Raw genomic sequence first — 21,821 nt, forward strand, 5'->3', positions numbered from 1 at the left:
AAATATATAGCAAGAGACACAGAAATATTTAATCTTTTTAAAAAGTAAGTGAATTTCACAGAATGAAATAGGAATTACAGATTTCTACCCACCGGGAACAGCCATTACTGATTCTGCATGCACACCCCAAGTTACAATTAAATCTATGTGAAGCCTCCTTCCTCTGCTTTAACACCACCACACTCAGCCTGCCTAACTTAATTACAGTATGTAAACCAAACGAGTCACAAAAATGTACAGAATCCCTGAAAACCACAGCCATAGTCCAGGATGATTTTTAAAAAAAGCCCTGAAAGTACTGAAATATAATATCAGTAAAATATGCAAGCCTTGCAACAACTTTCAAGCCCAAATAACATACCCTATTGCACATATCAAGAAGCAGCATGTTTTTCTCCTTTGAAAGACATGAAAAACCAGACTTTACAAACAGCAACCCAGTGCTTCTGTAGCTCCTAAGTTCACAGTGAAAATCCCTGGAATGCCCAAATGGTCTAATGGACAGAGCACTAGAGCAGAACTCAGAATTGAATTCTCTTATTAATTCTATTGCCAGCACTTTCAACAACCTGAGGGATGTTATTTTCCTGAGGAACTGGAGGAAAACATCACCATTTCTTTTATAAAGCACTTTGAGATCTACTGATAAAGCAGTTGAAGGTAGTGTCAGAACACAGATTGAGCACACCAATAAAACAGCCAAAGGGCCTGTTTTATGGACCCAAAAAAATTATCTTTGCACAAAAATTGCACCAAGGCTGCAGTGACACAGCATCTGGAACCAGCACAGCATCAACTTATCAGCTCTGGGGAGTTACTCTATGAAATTACACCTGTGGAACATTTATTTGCAGCACGAGAACCACGGCACAATTTGCTTTTCCTAGTTCAAGGAAGTGTCTCATATACAACAACAGCAGCTACACATCCTCAGGATCCTCGCTCGGTCCTACACTGTCCAAAAGCTCCAGCCCAGCCACGTGGGCAGAGCCCAGGTAACACATTTTCACGTGGCTACTGAGGTTCTTCTGGGTGCCAAAGCCCTTCCCACAGCAGAGACAGACAAAGGTGCGCTCGCTTGAGTGCACGGACAGAAGGTGCCGGTTTAAGTCTGTCTTGTCACGAAACAGCTTGGCACAGTTAGGACACTGCATCTTCTTACAGTGGAAGTGGATGGTCTTCTCGTGCCGGTCCATGTTGGATTTCAGGGTGAAGCTGGCGGGGCACTTGGAGCACTGGAAGCGAGCGAGCTGGCCGGCAGGAACGCTGTCGGCGAGGCCGGGCCGGGAGCAGTCAAGTGCGTCGAACGGGAAGAGCATGGAGAAGGCGTGCTCGTAGATGTGCTCCTTCAGCTCCTCAGCACACTGGAACACCCTCCTGCAGAAGCCACAGGTCAGCCTCTTCGCCAGGGCTGAATCCAGGAAGGTCCCATCAGCAGTGATGTCCATGTCTTCTGACCTTGGGAAGCTCGTATCTGAAACAGACCCATGGATACGCACGCACGGATCAGCCTCTTCTCGTATAAAACAGCAACAGCTTAGAAGTGTATTTTTCTCTCTGCTTACCTGAGTCAGAGTTATCAAACTGCCAAAGGGCCAGCAATCCATCGTAGGCAGCCTGCAAAGGAAAAGCACAGGGAAGTTAAGGCAGGCATTTACAGGAGCCTGTCCTGTAGCAGAGCTCTGACTCCCATTGCTGTCACTGCCTTCACCCCTTCTCTAAGGGAGGCTCAGTCATTTGACCTGGCAACCCAAAGTGCCTTTGCAAACTTTCACTGCCAGAGCAGGGAACTGGGCCTTTATCTTGCAGGATCTGGTGTTTTGAAGACAGTAATCAACATCCCTGTTTAAGTCTTGGATAACTACTCAGTTTCCATTCTCACTGAGCATTTGTAGGTCCCACTCAGGCCAGTGGGAAACACTGGACAGAAAATTTTTAGTTGATACAATAGAACAATTTAGTTGATACAACAGAACAATTCTCCCTTAGCCCTCCACAGGTACTTTTCCTTTCCACACAGAAGAGCCTGTAGAACACAAACACCTTCTGCGTAGCTCCCCTTCTGCAATGCCCTCTGGCACTGCTGATCCAAATTCTAAATAAAAGCTGACTTTATCTTTTTTTTTTTTAATAAATCCTTTGCGATATGCCAGCGTGTGGCAGATGGCAGCCCTGTATGAGGCAGAGGCGTGCTGCAGCCTCAGCAGGTCTGTGCAGACCAGCTCACTTCGCTCTACGGGGACTGCAAAGGAAAATCTGTGCTTCCACCCATTCGTTTTGTAGAATTGAAGTATCATTCAAAAATATTAATAATAAGAAATGCTGCAGAAAGCTATGGATTTTAGGTCAAACTTCTGGCTTCTGTAATAGAGAGAGCCAGCCCACTTCTGTCCAAATTCAGATGGTTACAAGAAACCCAAATGAAGAACACCAGAAGTGAGCAACGGGTAGCCGAGGCCTCATGCCATTATTATATGCTAGTGTGCAGTGTTATGCAAATGAAGGGATTGACAATTAAAAGGGCATTTTTATTTAAAAAAACCCAGAGGTTTTTGAACAGAAGTTCTGTTGAGGTAAGGCAGAAAGACTAAAACTGGGACAGCACCAGTCCTGACCCTCAAGCAACTTCTAGTTTTAAAATAACCTGTATTTTTTTAAAAAAAGCTCACAGATTAAAGTATAAGGTGTTAGATCTTTCAAAATACTCCTAACTGGGGAGGATTTGATCAAACAGACACCTTTGTACTTCAAATTCTTTGCATTTCTGCCCCCTTTCTTACCTGGGTTGAGGAAGGCACCTCTCCTTTTATCCCGGTTTCTGGTGACATTTCACCAGAAGAGCAGATCCCGGGGGGGCTCTGAGTGGCAAGGTGTGCTGAAGGCAGCAGGGGAGATGGTGCTTCCACTTTGCCATCACTTTCACCCCTTGAACGATTCGAGTTGGTGCCAGGCCCTGGGGAACACAGGAAACGAATCTCACCCACGTGAATGAGCACCAGCTGGTGGCTTTAAAAACGGCCTCGCAAAGGCAGCGCCCCAGCACTCGCAGCTCATCTTCTGTCAGTGGGAGGGAATGCAGCAGGACAGGGATGCCAGGCTTTTGGTCTTTCTGGTTGATGGGTTGTTTTTTTTTTTTAAAAACCAGCCTCCCCACCCAAATGTCTGTGTGTACTGGAGTGACATCGCAGGGCTCGGTCACTACAGAGTCCGTCGGGAGAAAGAAACACAGTGCAGCACAAATATCCAGAGCAATCACATTTCTCTTGGAGAAGCACCATTCTGAACACAGACATTTGCATCTTTAAGAAGTGTACATGCAAACTTCATTCCACTAACTTTCTTGAAAGTTTATGTCACAGGTTCAGATCTCAAGATCTGTCCGTGGTGGTTTATTTAATATGGGACTGTCAGTCCGTGATCTCAAAGTGCTTTACAAAAGATGGGAAAAAGGATTCCTGTCACTCTATATTTAGCAAGGACGGAAGTTCAAATATTTGTACAAAACTGTTCAATTATACCTGACAGTCATTACAGTCTAAAAATCTCCCATAACTCAAGAGGAAAACATGCTGTGTCTGGCCCTCGCCTACACTCTAACAACACCCAAATGGAAAACAATATTCCAGAAACTGCCCTGAGGATCAAAGACAAAGCTAAATACAAATAAAAACTGTGCCATCAATATCAGTGTACATTATAAATTATTATACAAACTTTAGCACATGCCTTGACAGAATATTGGAATGACATAGTGAGCAGGTTGTTCTTTTTGAAATGCAGGGAGGCAAAACCAGAAGCAAATATGGCATTAAATAAACAAATTCGTATTTAAAGCACTCTATGCTCTAAAGGCTTTTTCATTTCCAGCACAAAAGAGTCTGATGGCAACCTTCAGGGATATAAAAAACACTCTTTAATGCAGCTACAAATAACAAGTCACAGTTTACACTGTGTCCAAATACAATGCGCTGTGATCTGCTGACAACAAAGCACTCTGAGTGAAACCACACCAAGGTTTCGCAATGTGAACAATCCCAAACCTTACTTTTTTATCAGCTATCAAAGGAAAATCTGCTCTTGTACCAGGAGCTGGATGTTTGATTTACTTTCCTCTGCTTTGATCGCAGATCGATATCTTTCCCAACTTAGTTAACTCTATTCAGCTGGGATAACAATGCTGCTCCAAGGTTTCCTTCAGGTGCTGCTCATCTGTTGCTGTTGTCATTTAAAAGTAGGACAACAAAATGCCAGAAATTCAAGATAGCAAAAACTCAGGAAAAAAAGGAATCTATCAGTATTTCCTGTTACAAACTGTTACCAGTAATCCAGCTCTACAGGTCCAAGCAGAATTCCTGCCTAGACAGCCACACGTTCCTTTTTTTCCACCCCTGAACATCCCAAACTGATTCAAATTGCCCCAAAGGCATCTCTGGGTTACACTTCTTTGAACTAATGGTATTTTAGCACACAGTAAAGATAAACCAGTGGGGCCTGGCTTGATGAATTCTTTATTAGCACCTTCCCAGTGTTCCACAGGTTCCTAAAAACCTCTGCACTTCTTAAAGCAAAAATAAGGCTAATGAATGAGCAATGAAATAGAGCACAGGGAAGCAATAAACTATTATCCAAGGTGTACAAACACACAAAGATGTACAACACAACAAAGATGAGTTTTCAAACAATAATCAGTATTTATTTGGTTTCAACAACTGCAAGTAACACAAGAAGAGAGAAACCCACATCAGTGGCCCACACTTTGTACATAAGAACGCAGATTTACATCCATTCTGACTCGTACTGTGAGAAACCTTTTTCCCTCCTAAACTTGTGCTAAAATGAATTTTAATCAAAAGTATTTTAAATTCTAAATCAGGAATCAAAACCACTTTCTTTCAGTCAGCTCTGCACACAGAAAATGAAGCAGGGGTTTAGCAGTATTTTTGTGAATACAGAATTCTCATGACAGCTAGACAGTAAACTGTTGTGGAAAAGAGAAAGGCAAAGTTATTACATCTAATTTAAAATTGCATCCATTCTCCTCTAAATCTTCTTTTACCATGTACAAAAATTCCACCAAACTGAATACCTTTAACTTCTTCCTGGGAAAGTTGACCACTGTGTAGAATGTATTCCTTAACATCCAGTGTAAGGATAAATGATTGGCTCCAATGAACCACTAACTAAAAATAATCTATTAGCTGGTTTGCCCAAAAGAAAAGGGCTCTGTGTACCATGTAATCACTTGGACTGGAAGCTTCATAGGAATTGCTTCTATAAACAGTTTCAGTTGCAACAGGGTAAACAGGAAAAGCCAAACTTAGCCATATAAAAAAGCCTTCAAATGTGCTATTCTGAAATGTGGAAGTCACCCTTTAAGGGAGTTGGTCCCCCCCACAACCTGAAACTTTTCTTTTTTAATGAGAAAACAAGGATGTAAACTAACAACCTCATTTTCTAATGAATATTAAAATCCTTGTTCTCTTCATTATACTTGGCAAAACCAGCTCAAAACACTCGACTGAAGCCTTTGAGACTTCTGGATGTGTGATGTAACCGTGCAGAACAATGCTACCAAAGTTCAGGCTCATAAATGAAATAAGACACGTTATTAAACCAAGGAGCTCTGCAGAGCAGCTCTGCTGGAGTGGAAATCACACAAGCACCACCTGCTTTTAGAGACAAACCAGGAAAACATGGCAAGACCAGGAAAACTCTCAGGATGTCTTATCTGAAAGGCACCCCCAGCAACAACCCAGGCAGGTTCAGTAACCAACAGTTCCCCAGAGAACCTCGGTGTTACCCATGAGTAACTCACACATTTTTTTTCTGTAAAACCTGTGTGTTCCAGGTTTCTGACAAGCATATGAACAACGTCAATCTTGATCACACATCATGAACATCAAACTCTCAGAGCCCTTCAGCTGCAGGTTATCTGGCAACTGTGCTAACCAAATGGCAAGATATTTAAGTTTTTCCTTCTGATTTTAAATGAGTTTGAACTGATTAACTTCAGAAATTCACCATAGTGATACAACACCCCCCCACACACATTCTGGGCTTCATTTTCCACCAGCAGAATGTCGAGTTCATACCTCATATGATCATATAATGAATTAGTTAAAAAGAACACTAGGTAAAAGGAAAACCTTGAGGTAGCCCCTAACTTCTAAAACAGGATGAATTATGTGGAACAGCAAGTGAAAACTTTTAATGTGTGCAGTAACTTGGAGAGTAATATCCCCTTTAGAAATGGCTCATCCAAATTTTAAACATGTTTAACATCCTCTTTGCATCTGTCCACCTCCAATAAGTCTTTTTTCCTCCAGAAAAAAAAAACCAAAACAAAACCTGAATACTGCTCCTTGAGGCAGTTACGTTACTGCAGTGCTTTGTAAGAGAAGACAATCCAGTGATAGCAGCCAAGATTAAAAAACACTTCACTTCTTTAAGGTCAAGAGAGACTGATCACTTATAACCCCTGAAATTAGCGCATTTCTTTTCAAATCAAGACAGATGAAAACCGCTGGGTTTGGGTGTCTGGTTAAATTCAATCTTTTTCATTGTGCTCCTGCCTAACCCCTCCTCTTTTTTTTTTTTTTTTTTTTGTAATATAACCCAGGACTTAAAATGACTCAACATCCTCAAATTGTTTTTGAAGAAAAATGTCAAAAACACCTACAAAGCCAGCACCAACCTAGACTGTGCTTTTACATCTCCACTATCTGCCTACCACTGTCATTTTAAACACCGAAAATTCTCATCAAGCTTGATGTCCTGTTGTATTCAGTAATGACCACTTAAAAGGGAATCATGTATCACAAGATCTTTTTCAAGTTATTAAAATAAACTGATACCTGTGAATCTGAATAAGATGAAAGAAAAATATGTCTCTTAACTCCTGGCTTCTATAAAAACCCTCTTACCACGCCAATGCCACATCCCCGACTGCTATGAGAGCTACAGACCAAGCAGGAGGTCTTCTTTTTGACTTGGGCATTTCACTTTGCTTCCATAAAGATGAGATAATTGAAGCTCAGCTGAATGAAATCCAAGTAGTAGTGAGAAGACTGGAAAATAAGGACCTCAAATACAGGCTGGACAGGACCGCCTGAGCCATGCCACCCCCTTAGTGAGCTATCAACCACCCCTTTTTCTAAATGTATCAAGCTTTATTTTAAATCCAGCTGGTCTCCTGCCTGCACCATGCCCATTCCCAAACTCTGCTTCTCAGCTGGTTGGGCAATCTCTAATTTTTAACCCAGATTTATGACTGCTTCATACACATTTATCTTTACATCAAGTGGTGCTTCAGTTTTAAAGCAAAACCTAAAATCCTCCAACCAGGAGAAGGATGATGGATAGAGGGCAGTGCCATCATTATTCCAATTTATCAAGACAGAAGATGAAACTGCTGATTTCACCCGTCAGGAGTCACAGATCCGAGCCCGCGGTGCATCCATCACCCGCGGTGGCACATCGACCCAGGCTCCCACCCATCCTGGTGCCAGCTCAGGGCACTCTGCTCCCTGCACCCAAACCCTGCCACTGAACTGAGCCACATCTGTGCTGTTCCACTGCAACTAAGGGATTTTCAGCCCTGGAGGCCAATCTGAAATGTGATTTAACTGGAAATCCTTCGGGAAGTGAGTTACTGTGAAAGAAACCAGAACACTGCACCAGCCATTCCCCACAAATGTTTAAGCTACAGAATAAGGTACAGAAACTTGAAGGTTTTTGGAGTTTTTTTAAAAACAATCCCACTGTTCAGACATGAGAAGTGAAAAGAGACACTAAGTCTGACACTGCATTGTGCAGTTAATTCCCTTTGTCACACAACTCCTGTGACCAGCTGGCCACTTGGAAGGGGCTTGGAGCAACCTGGTCTAGTGGTAAGTGTCCCTGCCCATGGAAATGGGTTGGAACAGGATGATGTTCAAAGTCCCTTCCAACCCAAACCATTCTAGGACTCTATGATCCATTCTCTAATTCTATGACCATTAAAGTTCTCTGTCTTTTGCCATTGAAGAAGCTAAAAGAAAACAGAGTAATAGATATCCCTAAGTGAACTTTTCATTCTATTTACCTGATCAGTTTCCTCAGCATAGATGAAAATAAACCTTTTCTTCTGGAAATTAACATGTAGTACTCAGAAAGCTGCTGCTTGCTCTAGTCTAGGTCACAAATGATCTATCTTCTCAGAGTATTACTAAAACACAGCATTAATAACATGTCTCTTTCTTTATGCACTAGACAATCAAGCTGCAATGAAGGAAACACAAAAATATGCTGAAAAATCTGCTGTCCACACCTAATGGTTCACATCAGCTGTCTCCAACAGACCACCAGAAGAAAAACATTCATTTCCAGGTGCAAGTATAACAAAATCAATAGCTGCTCATTACTTACCGCTCTAAAATTAAACTGCAAGAAGTAAAGATCATGCGATCTACAACACCCCAATTGTTTCCACAGATGCAGGAGCAACATTCAAGCTGTTCAACATCAATCAAGTTTGGATTCAAAACCTTTCCCATAACGACTCAAATAGTTTGTATTTTGTTTGTAAGTACCATTGTGCAAACAAGCAAAACAGAAATTTGAGGACAAGCGCTACAGGCTGAATATTTTCTTCTATGACTTCAGCAGTTAACATTAAGGATGGGTCAATATCAGACAAAAGTTTCCAAATTTTATAGAAAGTGGGATTAAGCAGGATTTAAACCTGGATATAAACACATCACCAGCAACCAACGAGGCGGTGATGTGTATTTTCTTCTCGCTAAAGACTTCCCTTAAAGTGTCAGTAAACAAAAAAAAAAAAATCCAAGAGAAGAACACCAACTTACGGGAGAGTGAGTGCGTGCCTTTGGGGAGGTACTCGAAGAGCAGCGAGCTGTCCTCGCCCAGCATGTCGGCTTTCAGCGACAGCAAACTGTTCTTACTCATCAGAGCCGCGCGCAGGTTGGCCACGGTGGCGGCCTGGAGCGCATCCTCCTTGTCCGGAGTCAGGGGCTGATGGATGTAGCTGGATTCCCCGCCCAGCAGCGCTTCCTCCACGTTGGCGTAGGGGTCCGGCCGCTCCACCCTGCTGTCAGAGCTGCTGGGCTCCGTCCCGGCCACATCAGCACCTGCAGGAGGGAAGATGCTGTCAGAGACACGGGAAAACTCCCAGCACTGGGACCAGGACCATGCACCTGCCTCACTGTGCATCTGGGAAACAGAACCAGGAATGCAGCAACAATTACTTTGGCTTTGCTTTTCACGTGGCAGTGCTGCTTCTCACCCCCCTTTTCCTGCCTCACAGCTGGGGGTTCTGTTTTTCCAGCCTGTTCCCTCCTGCCCCACCAACTGGGCTTCAGTTCAGTACCACACGCTATGAAGGCAGGGCTGAGGGAGGGGATGTATATTTTACCCACAACCTGGATAAAACTATTCATTTATCTTAAACTAAATTCAGGATGGTTTGCTGGTACTGAAATGACATTCAAAGGTTAAAGTTCTGTTTTCTCCCTAATTTGACACTCCAGTAGTCCAAATTTTCACTCTTTCATTTCTTCCCCATGATGCAGGTTTTGAGAAATCCAGTAATAAGCAGCCTCTAAAAGCTGAGTATAAATCCCTTGGGGTCACCTACTCTAAAAAATACACAGTAACCAGTGGTTCCCAGCATATAGCACAGGGTGGGTTTTATACAGAAGTGATACAGTTAAAAAAAAAAAAAAGATACCAATCAGCCACTTTACAACATGTAACTACAAAGAAACTGTATAAATATAAAACATATTAGTATAAATATATCAATTACTGAACCCAAACAAAACCAAAAAAGCTATGATACGGTAAATTCCTTCCTGTGAAAACACAGTTTATTTTTGTATTTTTTGGGGAGGTCTAATTGAAGAGCCTCTTTTGTTTGAACTTTGACTCTCTTATCAGCTTAAATAATTTATGTATTTTTATGTAAAGGAAAATGACTCTCAGATTCCTCTCTATTCTTCACATGAAACTACAAAAATTACACACAAAAAGGGCTGTTAGCCCATTTTTAAAGTGCATTAAACAAATTGCAATTACCTACTCCACAATCTGCAGCAGCAAACACAGCTGACACACTCAAAGCCCAGCTGAGCACCTGGCAAATGGAGCTGAAGCTTCCCAACAAACTTATGCCTTTGTGGCATTTCTCCTCTCAATGTAGAGGGAAAAAACCCATATCCAAAGAGAAGGCTCAGATAATGAGCTATCAGATGGAAAAAGAAGCTGTTCCGCAGATCCTGAATATTTTATTGCCTCCTAGTTTAAAAGAGATTTAAATCTACTTAATGCAAGAGGGAACTATTAGAGCTCAACCAGTGGTAGGACACGTATAAAATTAATACCTGCTGCTTTCACACATTCACCTTGCGCTCCTCAGGGCAAGGAATTCAGGTGTTGTCCACACATAGCACTGCAATAAACTCACTCCTGAACAGAAGCTCAGGAGAGGGGAGGAGGCAGAGTGGGGACACTCCAGCACTCGGCTTCCGCAACTTCAAACCAGGGCAAGGCATTAACCTGCAGAGCCTTATTAAAAAATGCTAATGAGGACACTGGGACTGTGCCCACCTCCTGTAACCTGGAAAACAGCTGAAGGAAGATCATTATTTTTAACTCCATTTTACAGGTGGTGGCTGCCGGAGAAAGATGTGGGGACTCACTCAAGGTGTCCAGCTTGCGGAGCCAGGAGCAGCCGGCGAATTTCTCAGTCCCAGCTCAGAGCACATCAGATTCCAGAATATGTTCAGATTGGTTTTACTAAGCTGCACTGTTCTGCCAGTACATCCTACTGCTAGGCTGTCCCTTTAAAAAACAAACAGCCTCAAAGCAAACAATAAGGAAAAAGCAATCACAGGCAGAGTGTTCCCACACCCCGGAGATGTAGGGAAAGCCCAAGGCCGGGGGCTACAAACACAGGAGGAAGTTCATAAATGTGAACTACCAGAGATGTTCTCTGTTTAAAACAAACCATTTTCCCTCCTCCATCTGTGTTTCGCTTGTATTATTTCATATTATCAGTTTTATTAAATCTTAGCCAAGCACAAGAATTCAAATACTTTGAATTTTTACGTATTTTGTCATCCCTCTGTCAGCGGCTCACAGGATATCCACTTTTCTAGATGATAATGAAGATTTTTTTAAAACCAGCCAGCATGCCTACATTAAAAAAAAATTAGAAGACAGTAAAAAACCAGCAGCTGTTACAAAAGGTGGTGAAGGAAGCAAATTAAACTTTAGCCCATTAAACTGGTAAGGTGACAGAGAGCTTCATCACATCAAAGCCACGATAACAGCCCTGTTCCACTGCCTACACGGGGAATCATAGCACGTAACTCAGGCCAGAAAGGGTGTCTGCCCACAAAAAGGTGTTCCCAAATAACCAGGCAGGCAGGGAATCACCTTATGCTTTCTGCCCTCCTTTCTCAGAGCCTGTTACAGCTGCTGATTGACAGTTGCCAGAATCGGCTGCTGCCCGCTGCACATAAACACTAATTGCTAAAACACACGCAGATTAATTGTAACCACAACAAGACATTAAATGTTCCTCAAAAGCCAAGATTAGAGACAGACAGCGAAATAGATGCTTCAGAGCTCCCAGTATTTATAGCTGATGTAATCTAATCAAACACACATTATGGCAAAATAAATATCCACTTAGTCACATAAGTACTAAAATACTCTCAGCACACCAAAACCCAAAAAATGCACCAAGTTCCTCTCCACAGCGCCTCCAAAACCACTTCTCTTTTCTCTAGAATGCAGCTCCTTTTAACAAGATTTAGCCAAAGAATTATATGAATCGAAAGCATCCGTCATTTCCCAGTAATCCAAACTGTTTACTACAGCGCTTCAGCCCCACGTAAACCATGCTTTAGTCAATGAGCTTCTATTCTGCAATTATTCACTGCCACAGGGCCCAGAGCTCCATCCCAGCCCTCCAGAGCTCGTTTTTCACCCTGCTGGGACAGCCCCTGGGACTGCAGGGCTCCACACGCAGGAAATCCCGAGCTAAACACGGGATTAATGCTGCTCGGAACACTGAGCTCATTAGTCTCTTTAGCAAATCATTATTTTGCAGTTGTTCTATTACACCAGCCTACTTTCCAAAACACAGAAGCTTTAGAAAAGCTTTCTTAAGTTTGTTGACTTGGATGAATATTTTATTGTTAGCTTTTACTGTCAAATAAAACACAGGGCCTATTTTTTGACAATTTTGGCAACAGTACTTCCATGCAATTCTGGAAACAATAGTAAAGTTCTTCCCTACACATGAAAGCATCACATAACAGGGGTACAAGGACTGTATCACAGAGGTCACCCGTCCCAGCTGAGCTCAAAACACACTTCATTCCCAGCCACACAAACCAGCCAGGCTTTAATAGATCCAAGAAGAGGAATAAACCTCACACCAGGACAACAGGAGCAGCACAATATTCCCAACACACCCAGAGTGGCTACTGTGTGAGCTCTGGAAGTCCTATAAACCAAGCTCCTGTCACACACCCAGGAATGGGAAAACCAAGTTCCACTTGTCAAAGAAAATCAAGCACTACAGACATCTGGCAGCCCCTTGGAAAGGGCTATGGCACAAATCAAAGTAATGCAATGTACTAGAAGTATCCAAATGTTAATGTGATAATTTATTTTCAAAGATCTAGGAAGAAGCTGACAGTAAAAAGCATTAAACCTAGTCCAATGACTGAGCAAAACACACATGCCATCCCAGAAACAGCTAGGAAAAGCTCCATTTTAAAGACTCCATTTACTACCTTAATTAGTTACTTTAATAAGCAAACCAATTCTTTTTCTTGTATTTCTTCTCCCTGTTTCTATCATTTTTTCTCATTACATCTTAAACTCAGCTGTTACCGAAGTACTTCCTCAGCGTCTGCTTCTCTCACACCACTTATTTCTTGTTTGTACTGTGTTTTAACCTTCTCAGTAAACCCCCAGTGGGGTTTCCCAGACTCCCAATGCTATTATTCTCTTTCATTTTTTTTTTTTTGAATTATTTTTCCCTCTTTTCATCTTTTATTCCTGCTCTCTTACGTAGACAGTTGAACATCTAGAAATCAGTAGCTGGAGAACTAAACCCATGAGAAGAGAGAAAGGCGTGAATAAAAGCCATAGAAGGTTGCATCTGCTGCTGGAAAACTCAAAGAAACAAGCTTTTTCCCCAAGAACTAAAGGCAATGTTTTGCCAGGTCGCTCTTTCTCAATATTGCCCTTTTCAATACAGTCTTGAGATAAGAGGGGATCCAAGAAATCTTTCATCCTCTCTTCAAAGCCCTGTTTAGTGTGGCAGGAGCACAAAGCAGGGATGTTTCTCCCTTGGTGTTCCGAGTCTCTGGGATGCCAGGGTTGTGTGACGGAGGTGACCTTCAGCAGTGAGGGGGGAGCCAGCCACAGGCACTGGAGTCCTTCAAAGGATGGCAACAGTACCTCACTTACCATTTACAGAGCTTTAAAACAGTTCCTGTGTGTTTCTCCATCAACCTGGCAAATTTCAGCAACCTCTGAGGAGCACTCCCAACCCCTCCTCAGCCCCCCTGGAATGCAGGGGTGTTTCATGAGCCATTCCTCCAGCATATCTTTCTGAACTGGAGGTCTCACTGATCAGCACCTGGAATAAACTCTCTGCAAGTCCCACAACCTCCAAAGACGATGGCAATTCAAGTCACCTCCTGCCACAAAAAGCTCCTGACCCTTTCCTGTAGCTCACTCACTGCAGGACCCATTTTGGCAGAATTACTGTGGAAAGGTGAACAGAAGGAAAGACACTTTTGAGTACAGGAGTCTTGCTGTCAGCAAGGCAAGAACCAGGGAAAGTAGAGTCTGGAAAGAGGAGCAGCTGGAATTACACCTGAAGTGGTGTCACCAGACAGGGAGTGAGAAATCATCCTGACCTAGGGCAGCATTACTGCTCTGTCACCTGGAGTCATCTCTAAGAATTGCAGAATAAATTAGCTTGAAAGTAACTTCAGAGCTACTTTTAGACTTAGATTCCAGTGGCTTGTACAGCCCAGTTGTGAATACCAGCAGGGAAGACAGAGCAAAACTTCCCCAGGTCCTTCCTCCACCTTTTGACCACTTTGTGAGGAATCTCCTCCTTTCACCCCATGAGAATCTCCCTTCCTGTAATTCGTGTTCATTACCTCTCATCCTTTCTCAAGGCACATCTGACAAGGGTCTGGCCCTGCATAATCCACCCACCCCCCTTCTCTTCTTCAAGGTTTTAAACCAAGCTGTCTCAGCCTCTCCTCACACACATCATCTTGATGGCCTCAGCTGCGCTTGCTCAAGCTTGTCAAAGTCTTTCTTGGCCTGGAGATCCCCAAACTGGATCCTGTTCTCCAAATGCTCTTCCTAAGGCAGGCAGCCAGCCTTCCCTGGCTGCCAGGGCACACAGGCTCCTCTTCAGCTCCTTAGTCACCAGAAGACATTTTCTGCAAAGCTGCTTTCACTCTCCTTGGCTGCCAACCCAAACTGCTGCACAGGGTTATCCTGTCCCACATGCAGGACTTCACACTTGTCTTGGTGGAATTCCTGCTGTGCCTGGCACCGCTGCCTTCCAGCCAGTCATCCCTCCCAGCCTGGTGCCATCCAACAACTCACTTGAGGGTTCACAACATCCCACCACACGACTTGTTAATGAACAAAGTCAACAGCATCGGGCCTGGAAGCAGCCTGTGATGGATGCAGGCATCACACTTTCTAGGGCAGATGTTTTGGATCTCCTGCACACAGCTGGATAATTTTCAGTGTGATGGAAAATTTAGGGGTTTTTTTGTTGTTTACAACATGACAAGCAGAAAGGGAAGAGGTCTCAGCATCAGCAACTTCTCCCACCCCAAATTCCTGCACCCTCCCCCTGCTACTCCCTCAGTGGTACCAAGACCACACATATAGTTGTGATTGAACTTGAGACAGGAACTAATATGTTAAAAATAAACTGATTTATTTAAAAAAGTTATTTTTAAATACAGATCAGTTCCTCTCTCTGGTTCTCTACATGGTTGCACGGAGATTTGCACCGGAACAACTGCAGGAGAGCGTGGGGGTGCAATTAAATACCAAAGGAAAGCGGGAGCCACTTAAACTCAGCTTTTGTTTCAGGTACACTGCCAAATTGTGACCCAAAAAAACTTAGGTGAAATCAAAGATTTAATTTTCTAAGGTTCTTCTACCTATTTGGGTCAAGTATCTGCTTGACAGTAGATTTTATCTAGAATTCCAGGGATGATGTTTCTTGTGTAGGTTTAGGAAGGTTTGGCTTGATCTCCTTCTGTACAAAAGACAATTAATTTTTAAACTCTCAGGGAAAAAAAAAGAAAAAATAGCTTTCATTTCATAGTGTGCTTTTTGATTGGGAATTAAAAAAAAAAAAAGAAAAGAGCACACAGGCTGGCAGAAAAATGACAATGTTTTACCAGCTGCTAAAAATATCCTTGAAGTTTGTATTTCAGTTCCCTCCTCCTTTCTAACAGAAATCTTCCAAAAGTGTTTCACAACTCACTGTTTGTTAAGCAAACCCCAGCGTTCTCACCCACTGCAATATTTACACGGGGAAGTGATGCCATGAGTTATATTGGGTTTGATTTGCACTGTTTTACAACCATAACAGCAGACATGTGGATACAATAAATGTGCACAGCATTCAGAATCAGCTCCAATTTCCTAGAGCAGGAAACAATCAAGCAAACATAGATATTTAACCACAACACATATGATCATTAAAAACTGCCTTTATGTTAAAGGCAGTAAGATATATTAAGTGAATCCTTATGGAATCAAAAACTTGGTCTCCTTGAGGCTGTGCTTTCCCACCCCTCTTCTTTCAGATTTGAGTCCCACTACAGCTTCTCCACCACGACTCAAAGCAGGGTGACCTGGCACTGTCAGGATCTGAGTTCTGAAAAACACAATCCTGCAGGAAAGTGCCGATTCCCAATGCTGCTCCTGTTCCTGGAGGGCTCAGGAGGAGCCCATGCCAACTGAGGCTTCAATATAATTTCCTAGCCTACAGCCATAGGATGTTCATTATCTGTGTTTCACCAACAGAAACATTCTCCTCACCAGCTCTAGAACACTATTGCTAAAATAAACCAGGCTTGTTCTACACAAATATGACCTGGTTTTACGATGCTATTCCTGCAGCATATTCCAAAAGCTCAAGCGTATCCCCATCTTTGTCATCCTCCTCAAAACAGTAATCAGTGTACAAGTAACTGGAAAATTCCCTCCACTCTTCCAGGCACCTGGAAAAAAAATAATCAATTTTCATCTCTTTCCCATAATATTTATTTTTCTACCATTGAATCAAGTGCTGCAGACACTTTTCTGTGGTCAGCAAAAGGAGCTCCTGGCCCAAACCCTGCTGCTTGTTGCTGCTCCCCCACCTCTTGTTAGTGACCTCAACTCAACCGTTCCCTGTGCTACAGAGCAAATCTGGCCAACTGCTGATCTTCCTAAAAAAGGATAAACAGAACAAATCCAAAAAAGAGAAGAATGGTTAAACTGGGTGAGTTAATTGTTTCTGAAACTCTTCTAAAATGGGATAATAAAGTATCTTTGCAGGAGCAGGAATGACTGGGCAGTGCAGAAATACCTGAAGCCACTCTGGTTTCTCCAAAATATGCAGAGAATTGTGCACTAAAGTGATAGTCACTTTAAAATCACTTTAAAAGTACTATATCACTTTAAAAGTACTATAATATTAACCTCTTTTTCCAAGTCTCCTAATTCAGGCAGTAAAAGGAGTGACACTATTCCCTGCTGCTCCTTGGGACAGAGGCAGACACAAACATGAAGGGACAGAAATAAAACGTTTACCTTTGGAAACAAGTGCCTTGAAAAAAAAAAAAAGATAGAATGAAAAATAAATCAAAAACCAGTACAAAGAAGGTTGGGTTTGATTCCCAGGCACTCCATCTGAAGAATTAATTCCTACTACGTTTTAATGCAACAGCAGCACTGCAAGTAGGGAAATTAAAGTCCTGGACAGGGCTGATTGCAAAGTAGGACTAGAATTTATGTTAAAATACTAAAACCTTCTTGATTTCTCACTTGTAATTTCAAAGTAAAGAACCAAAAGGGGTAAAAAGTTTTGGAAAAGTTGAGATCTCTGTAAAGAAAAGCACAAGGAACAAATAAAATAGTGAGAAGGGCACTCAGGAGAGGGGAAATGCCTCTGATCTCTGGAGTTAAAGCAGATTAACAGAATCAGAACTGCTACCACGGGGAGGAGGAAGAGGAGAAGGAGGAGGAGGAGGAGGGCTTGGGAGCCTGGGGAAAATGGAATGCAGGGTGGGGAAAGGAAACAGACACTGAGCTTTGAGCTAAAGCTGGTTTAGGGTGGAACCATTTTAAAGCCAGGGTGTAGCCAGGGAGTAAGTGTGTCTGGGTTTAAAGCAACGATTTTAGTTTCCAAACTTGAAAATAACCTGACCTAACCCTTCAATAACAGAAACTCCAAAGTTACTCCCGCAAAGATTGTATCCTGATAACCCCATTAGCCTGTACCTGTGGTGATACAGAGAACCTGAATTATTCACTGAGCATCCTCTGCAAAATTCTCCATGTGGACACAGAGATCAGTGGTGCTCGGCGTGGGATTTGTTTCCCTTTAGTTTTGCATTTCGAGGCATCTCTCAGCCACCTCCATGCTGTGCACTGGTGCTTCAGGCACACCAAGAGTTCCAGAGAGGGTCCAGAAACCTGGGCAGCTCCTAAGCCTGAGGAATGCAGGCTAAGCCGATTTCGGGCTAAGAAAGAATTCAGGGGGTGGCGTAAGAGCACAGAGCTGTAACCCCTCCACGTCTGGCTGCATCACTGGCCACCAGGGTTTATGGTGTCAAAATATCTCCCCAGCAAAACTCCCTCAATTGTAGCAAAGACGGTTTTAATACCTTGCACCATAACTGCATCGTCATGGCTGTAAAAGAAGGTGGGAAAATGCAGTAATGAACTTAATTTTCCAAGTGGCAGGCAATTTGTAGTTTACTATTACCTACCCTCAAAAAATACTCCAACACCTTTCCAATAAGCTGTTTTGATCCAAAATATCTATCCTGCTTAAAAAGTGATCTTTCCAAAGTGAGGTATAAAAGAGGTTTAAGTAACAAACTAACAGCAGTAAAGTATTAAAATTTGAACCTGTGTTGGTTTTTAGGACATCAGACATTCATCTGACAACTGAAATTTTAGCCAGCCCAGTTTTCAGTCATGGCTGTAACAAACCATTAAACACCTGAAGTTTTCCCACTGCAACCAGGACTCAGACCACAGCAGGTGGACTGGAGACTCCCTTTCTTCAAAGCAAAGTCCATTTAAAGGAAGAGTAAATTCCTGTATTCTGTCCCAGTGATTTTTCTGGCTGGATTATTTCAACACTACATGCTTCCAAAACTTCTCTCAGCACCTCCTTCAATACCTTCATTTTTGTCTTGTAGAACAGAGCAAAAATCTTTAGGAGTTCCTTAAACACCTGAATTCTGAGTACCAACACCTCACTCATCTTTCCCTCCTTTTCTCATTTTGCAAAATCTGGATTCCTCTAGTTGGACTAATATGCTTGCCAAATACCACAATGGAAACAGGAGAATTTTCAGGGGAATTACTTATTTAATAATGACTTGAAAACATGAATCAAGTGAAGATTTGAAGATATGCATTGACAGTGGGACAGAGTTATAGGAAGCCCAGTAGCTTGCTGAGAAAAAAACAACTTTTTTTCAAGAATAAAATTGTCCTGTAATAAGGCAATCCACAAATTCACCTGCCTGCACTCAGGTCCAGAGACCTCACCTGCAGAAAATTAGTTGAGCTCATCTGGAAAGAGCTCTTTCTTGCCCGTCTCTGAAGCCTTTTGCAATGTAAGCTCACTATGTGATCCAACTGTTCAGCATCTGTGCTCCCCAACAGCTCCTGTAATCATAATTTGCTCTCTGGAAACCAAGACAGAAAAAGGGATGGGAAAAGGCTGACGACACCAGCTGTCTTCAGGCTTCCCAGGGAGCCAGCAGCTCCCTGCAGCAGCCACTGCAATCACATGTGTGTCACTGGAAAACGAGCTACTTGAATGTCTCCTCACCGGGAGGGAGGAAACTTGTGCATAATTAAAGATTTTGATGGGGAAAATGTTAAAGGAACTGTGAACTCTGCAAAGTCAGAAGGATACAGTGAAGTCCTGCCTGTCCTTCCCATGGAGGTCACCACTCTGGGCTTACTCAAGTTCTGAAGCTCTTCTTAACAGAACACAGAAATTCCACTACATGTATTAAAGGAAAGAGTTCCCAAACTGTAGCACCTTTAAAAAGGGCTGTTCTGTTTTTAAAATAATTAGCTTCATTTCACAGTCAATTGGCACACAGAAATTCACTTGCAGCTTTTGGGTGCAAACACTCAGAAGATGTGTGGGAGTATTTCCTTGGAAATAAATTCCTGAATCATAACTACCATGCTTGAACTAACACATTAATAAAGCCGTCAATAAATCCTTCAAAAGACACCCTTCAAGTGGCAGAGTTTTCCATTATGTGAAGAGGCAAAGCCAGCAACACTTTGCTGGCTTAACAGTGAAGATATCCATCCTCTTTGGCAAGAGCCTTTCAAACACCACCTGATCCTGTAGTCCATGCACTCAGGATGTGTAATCCTGTAAAAATTTTATCCAGCAAGGTTAAAGGAACAGGAACCTAAGGCAAATAAAGATGTTCAAGGCACACGACTGCTTCTGAATTGCATAAGCATCTTTGACACAAAAACTAACAAACAGCAATATGTTTCTTTAGAAAACCTATGAAATTCAAGAAAAAGGGATAAAATAAAAGGCAGACCTGTTCTTTTGGCAAGTCCATGGAGGAAATTCTTCTTGGCTCAGTTATGAAGAAAGTTATTATTTATAAAAGCCCATCCTTCAGTTTACTTTGGAGAACTGCTGCTTCAAGTTAATGTGGCTTGGTGAGGAAAACATATATATGAATGTTTCCTACAAGGAATGACAGACTGACATCCTGAACAACCCAAACAGGATGAGAAAGAGAAAACCTAATGTGTTTGATGCTAAACAGACAGTCCAAATTAATAAATAGGAACTAGCATGAAAAGATGGTGCTCATCAAGCTTTGTGCTTGACTGACACCACCCTGGGAAAGTGAGAGCTGAATCACAGTCTCATTCCAGCACCTCAGTTTTTCATTTGTATTCTTTTGCAAATCCTATTTGATTATTCCTTCTTGGATGAAAAAGACAATCTTCATGGCAGACATTAACAATCTCTTGCTATTTCCATTATGTTAGATTACCATTAATAAGATTACTCCAGACATTCCTTTTTATTTTAATCTCCAATGTTGTCAAATTCAAAGACTCTCAACAGCACCCCACCAGCATATGGGAAATCAACTGTTCGCAAAGAATTTTCTTACCCTTTCAATTTAAATAAAACCTGTGCCTTTTTTTGAGATGTCATTGATTTGTATTTAAATAGTCTACTTAAATATTTGGAACACTTTAATACACCTGCCTGTACTGGTAAGAATGTTTTTCCCACTGAAAGCAGCACCACTGCTGAGTATGAACGAGCTGAGTTGTTCCAAAAGCAAAGTTTCGGTGATTGCAATGTGCTTCTTTGTAATATAACAGGAATTAAGTAACCCTATATAATAGAGGAGTAGGAAGCATATTTTTCATCTGTGAATATCCTGCCCCAAATAATCACTGAATTCAAAGGGTGACACAATAGTTACTTACAAGATTCCCCTTCCAAAATGCTGCTGAAATGCAGTGCTGCTTGCAACCACGACCAAAAGAGTATCTTGCACAATTTCAGGAGGAAGACTGAACTTTGAAGAAGTATTCTCCTAAATCAGCTTTTGCATTTCCAGAGGGCATGTGTTAGCCCAGCAGTATAGAAGCATTTGTAAACAGCACCCCAGTGATCCCAACAAGAGCTTTCAGCCTTAGCAAGCAGCATCTTAGAATAACTGATTAGATCAGAAAAGTGAACAAGCCCCAAAGAACAAAGAGTTCTAGGTAACTTTCTTTCCTCTCAGTTACTTCTGAAAGAACATTCAACACCCATTTCCTCCGTAAGTGAGCAGCTTTCCATCCTAGCTGTGAACATTGCTGACAGGGACACTTCTAAATAAATGAGGTAAAAGAGAGCCCTAGACTATGAAGTCTGTTTTAAGAAATGAAACCTGACATGACTAAATCAAAGACAACTTCAAGCTGAAATTTAAACACAACCCAAATACTTGTTACAAGTGTCTGCACTGTGTCATTATCCAATTGCACACAAGAAAAATCAATTATTGTTCACACTTACGAGTCAAGTCTGCAACACCCTGACAGCACTGCTGAGTTCTAACAGGAGAGGGAAAAACCTGGGGTATCAAAACCCAACCTAGGCACAACCCTGTAGCTCAGGAGGTGGAGAAGTTTGCAGGAAAATATCTCCCATCTGCTGGATATGGGAAATACCCATGCAAGACCAGAAGATCCTGCTGCTTGCAGGGCCCCAGACAGGGATGTTTTTGGGGTAACAGGGTTGCTTTTACTTCACAGTGAAAGAGCAGCAGCCTCACCTGAGAGCCCATCTGATTTCCCCCAAACCACAGGTTTACCACACGAGAGGCTGCCTACGGACAAGGTGTCCATGGTTAACTAAAACTGAACATGTATGGATCTCAAATCCTTTGAAATCATACCAAAAAAATCCCCAAGGACACCAACTTGACCTAAGACACACGCAGGGCTTGCAGAGACAATCCTGGCTGTTA

At 42.3% G+C, this 21,821-nt stretch overlaps 1 protein-coding gene across 6 annotated transcripts in view; it reads right to left on the reverse strand.

The window, feature by feature from the left end:
• The window catches only part of ZBTB46 (zinc finger and BTB domain containing 46), a 53,384-nt gene that overhangs the window by 12,952 nt on the left and 18,611 nt on the right, over window positions 1-21,821 (reverse strand). For 5 of the 6 annotated variants that reach the window (XM_082292925.1, XM_082292921.1, XM_082292922.1 and 2 more), the window contains 4 exons: window positions 8,847-9,128; window positions 2,781-2,953; window positions 1,566-1,617; window positions 1,163-1,474 (listed from right to left, as the gene is read on the reverse strand). In XM_082292925.1, coding sequence (XP_082149051.1) covers window positions 1,163-1,474; window positions 1,566-1,617; window positions 2,781-2,953; window positions 8,847-9,128 — 819 coding nt within the window. The remainder of the gene's footprint in view (window positions 1-1,162; window positions 1,475-1,565; window positions 1,618-2,780; window positions 2,954-8,846; window positions 9,129-21,821) is intronic. The other variant, XM_082292926.1, reaches the window with a different exon arrangement.

Source organism: Coloeus monedula, assembly GCF_965178545.1.
Source record: "Coloeus monedula genome assembly, chromosome: 17".
NCBI lineage: Eukaryota > Metazoa > Chordata > Aves > Passeriformes > Corvidae > Coloeus > Coloeus monedula.